The sequence below is a fragment of the Benincasa hispida genome, chromosome 11 (genome assembly GCF_009727055.1).
Source record: "Benincasa hispida cultivar B227 chromosome 11, ASM972705v1, whole genome shotgun sequence".
Lineage (NCBI taxonomy): Eukaryota > Viridiplantae > Streptophyta > Magnoliopsida > Cucurbitales > Cucurbitaceae > Benincasa > Benincasa hispida.
Genome location: NC_052359.1, coordinates 61748637 through 61752669, shown reverse-complemented (window position 1 = coordinate 61752669; position 4033 = coordinate 61748637). Strand labels below are relative to the sequence as shown.

At 33.9% G+C, this 4033-nt stretch overlaps 1 protein-coding gene across 1 annotated transcript; it reads left to right on the top strand.

The window, feature by feature from the left end:
• The first annotated feature begins 890 nt into the window (after positions 1-890).
• LOC120091455 (aspartic proteinase PCS1) lies at positions 891-2920 on the top strand. Its single transcript, XM_039049489.1, has one exon. It carries the CDS (start codon positions 1209-1211, stop codon positions 2556-2558), a length of 1350 nt encoding a protein of 449 aa, XP_038905417.1. The 5' UTR covers positions 891-1208; the 3' UTR covers positions 2559-2920.
• Positions 2921-4033: the final 1113 nt, after the last annotated feature.

Below are 4033 nucleotides of genomic sequence, written 5' to 3'. Positions count from 1 at the left end.
TGGTACAAGCACTATGTCAGTTGAGGTATGTTTATTTTGACATAACTCAATTAACCTTTTGCCTTTATTATAAACATGTACTTAATGATTTAATTTTGGTTAAATTATAGAATAAAATCCTTGTGTACTTTTTTTTAATTTGTAATTATCTATTTTTTTGTTATAAACCTTTTGAAAACTAAAGTAGAAACCATCCATTTCAGGTTACCACCACATCAAATATAGTCTCAATTTTTTTTTTTATAATTTTAAATTATTTCTAAATCCATAAGTAGTTTTGAAATATTGATAGAACGTTGGAGAAATATACCGATGTTGGAAAGAATAAAAGTATTTTTTTTAAAAGGGTAACTTTTGATTTTATGTATAGAAGAAAATTTATTAGGCTAAATTCATAGTCAAATAAAAAAAAAAAAAGAAAAAAAGAAAATTGTCTCTTCAGACCAGAGAAGATTGAGAACCAAACATTATGTATTCAAAATGATATTATGAAAGCTTAATATTACCATCTTAAATTGACTATTTAGAGTCTTACCGTCAAATTAGATAATTAACTAATTAATTATAAAATATTAATTACATATTAATTAATCTAAATGATTAGTTAAACAAAATATTAATTTTCGTGTAATTCTCTTCATCAAAATAAGATTTTTAAAAAGGGTAATTACAATTGATAATATTTTGAGAAATAATAACTAAGTGTATAACATAATTTAAAAAAAAAAATTATAAATATAGCCCAATCTACCTACCATTTTTAGGTCTAATATCTATATATGTCACAATCCCTTTTAAAAAATACCTGTATTTGACCTGGAAAATATAGAGAAGAAAAAATAATAATAATAAAATCTAGCCCAATATACATGGGACAGTACAAAATTCGCTTGTCTTGTCTTCCTTAAACATTGTGGCTCCTGCACCGAATAGCGAACACTCTCTGGAGATCTCAGTGTGGATTTCTTTATTCTCTTTTTTTCTTTTTTGGAATTTATTGGGGTTTTAAATTATTGGGATTTATATTGTTGGATCTTGGCTCTGGGAACTGGGAAGGAGAAGTTTCTCTAAGGATTGCAAAGATTTCAGAACACTCTGTTCGCATAAACCAAAACAGAGCCAACGAACTTGCTCAGATTTCTTCACTCTGTATCTTCCAACTGCCCCAACTGTCTACCAATTCCAATTTTCCAGGAAAGAAAAAGAAAATGAGAGATTATTGCTTCGCTTTCAATTCCTCAAGCAACAAATTTCTCAAATATTGTTTCATTTTCTTCTTCTGTACTCTGTTTTGTGTCTTTCAGAATTCCAAACTCTGTTCCTCACTAAACCCAGCACTTGTTCTTCCTCTCAAAACCCAAGTGATTCCGCCGGAATCAGTCCGGAGATCTCCCGACAAGCTTCCTTTCCGCCATAACATCAGCCTCACCGTCTCACTGACAGTCGGAACGCCGCCGCAAAATGTCACCATGGTCATCGACACCGGCAGTGAACTCTCATGGCTCCACTGCAACAGATCACAAAATTCTTCTTCTTCATCTTCGACATTTAACCCGGTTCGGTCATCGTCGTACACTCCGATCCCTTGTTCCTCCTCCACCTGCACCGATCAAACTCGAGATTTTCCGATTCGGCCCTCTTGTGATTCCAATCAGTTCTGTCACGCCACTCTGTCTTACGCCGATGCCTCTTCTTCAGAAGGAAATCTCGCCACCGATACTTTTTACATCGGCAATTCCGGAATTCCAAATGTAGTCTTCGGTTGTATGGATTCAATTTTCAGCTCCAACAATGAAGAGGACTCTAAAAACACTGGATTAATGGGTATGAATCGTGGATCTCTCTCTTTTGTATCTCAAATGGGTTTCCCCAAATTTTCCTATTGCATATCGGAATATGATTTTTCCGGTTTGTTATTACTCGGAGATGCTAATTTTTCATGGTTGGCTCCGTTGAATTACACTCCGCTGATCGAAATGTCGACCCCATTACCATATTTCGATCGGGTGGCTTACACGGTTCAGCTTGAAGGAATCAAAGTTTCCCACAAGTTACTTCCGATACCGGAATCCGTTTTCGAACCAGACCACACCGGAGCGGGTCAGACAATGGTTGACTCGGGCACCCAGTTCACATTCCTTCTCGGACCGGCTTATGCCGCGCTTCGAGACGAGTTCGTGAACCAAACCGCCGGTTCGATTCGGGTTCTCGAGGATCCGAATTTCGTTTTCCAAGGGGCTATGGATCTTTGCTACCGGGTTCCAATAAATCAAACCCGGCTCCCGCCACTACCGTCAGTGACGCTGGTGTTTCGCGGCGCCGAAATGACGGTTACCGGTGACCGGATTCTGTACCGGGTGCCCGGAGAAAGAAGAGGAAACGATTCGATTCACTGTTTTACATTCGGGAATTCGGATCTGTTGGGGGTGGAAGCGTTTGTGATTGGACATCTTCATCAACAAAACGTGTGGATGGAATTCGATCTGAAAAAATCCCGAATCGGGTTGGCGGAGATTCGGTGCGATTTAGCGGGTCAGAAATTGGGTATGGGCCTGTAAATGAACCGGGCCCATTTGATGGAAGCGTTTTAACTATCGGGGTAACTTAGCACGTGATATTGATTAAAATCTTACGGGTTTTCGTGTGTAGTCGTAGGTCCATGCTATTATGGTGGTCCTTCATCTTTTAATACTCTCCGTATATTGGGTCCCCTACCATCTGCGATATTATATAAGAGAAAAAGCGAGTTTGATCCGACAGGTGAAGTGAGTTTGAGTGAGCTGCGATGGCGCCACGTGTAAGAACAGTTTTCTTTTATTTTTTTTTCTTCCTTCCCTAGCTGTACATTTTAAATATTCATGAGCTTTTAATGTAATAAATATATGTATTAATATAAAGAAAGTAAAATATTAATTATCTATGATATTTTTTTGAGACGATATTGGAAATGTGACACCAGCGAGCAAATATTACAACATTTAATGCAGATATTGCAAAGTCAACAAAGTTACCTAAAAAATCTGGAGATTAGAGTGGAGATTTTGACGTTCTATATATAAACATGTTGAAAAGTTAGGCAATTTATTGAAGTAATTGAAAATATGAACATGAATTTATGATGCATACAAGCCTAATTTGTTCATGTTATGACTTTTTCTTCTTCTTTTTTTTTTTTTAATAAATTGAGTGAATCAAATTGGAATATTATTCGACTAGGGACGACACAATAAGACAAGATAAGATTCGAAATACATTTGGGATTTTAATTTTCATGTCCACCGTCTTAAATTTAAAGAAATATTTTCATTTAAATTTCATGATGTGAAGGTGATTTTTAATCGGGGCCTTTTTAAATATTAAAAAAATATTTGAGAAATATTTACACTTTATAGTAAAAAGTTCCAAAAGTACGAAGCACTTTTGGACTTTTTGCTATAAAGTGTAAATATTTTTAGGATTTTTTTATTTATAAAAAATTTTCTTTTTAATATATCCGTGGGTGTGTTTCTTTATTGATAAATAATATAAAATTAATAATTAAAATTTTAAAAAATAAATTATTTCAAATGGTAAAACTATTAAAAATATTTACAATATATAACAAAATTTTAGAAATATCAAGGATAGACGTTGATAGACACCGACACTGATAGACTTTATCAGTGTCTATCAATGTCTATCATTGATATTTCTAAAATTTTGCTGTATTTTGTAAATATTTTGATTCATTTTTTATATTTAAAAATAACACAATTTAAAAATGATTTAAAAAATTGTCAATAAAAACCATGTAGGAATAAACTCTCCTCATCCCCAAAATGAATCAAGCAATAAATTTCACATCCTCTAACCCTTGATTGAATTAAGAACGTTTCTGTATTATCTTAATGATTTCCTATAAGTCGTTTTCCATGAAAAAATTGTCACCTCAATGTCTATTTTAACTTAAGAATGTTAATAATGCTGTTAAATTTAAATTATCCTTTCATTTTTGTCATTCTTACTAGAAATCATGCTGTTTATATTCCTAAAC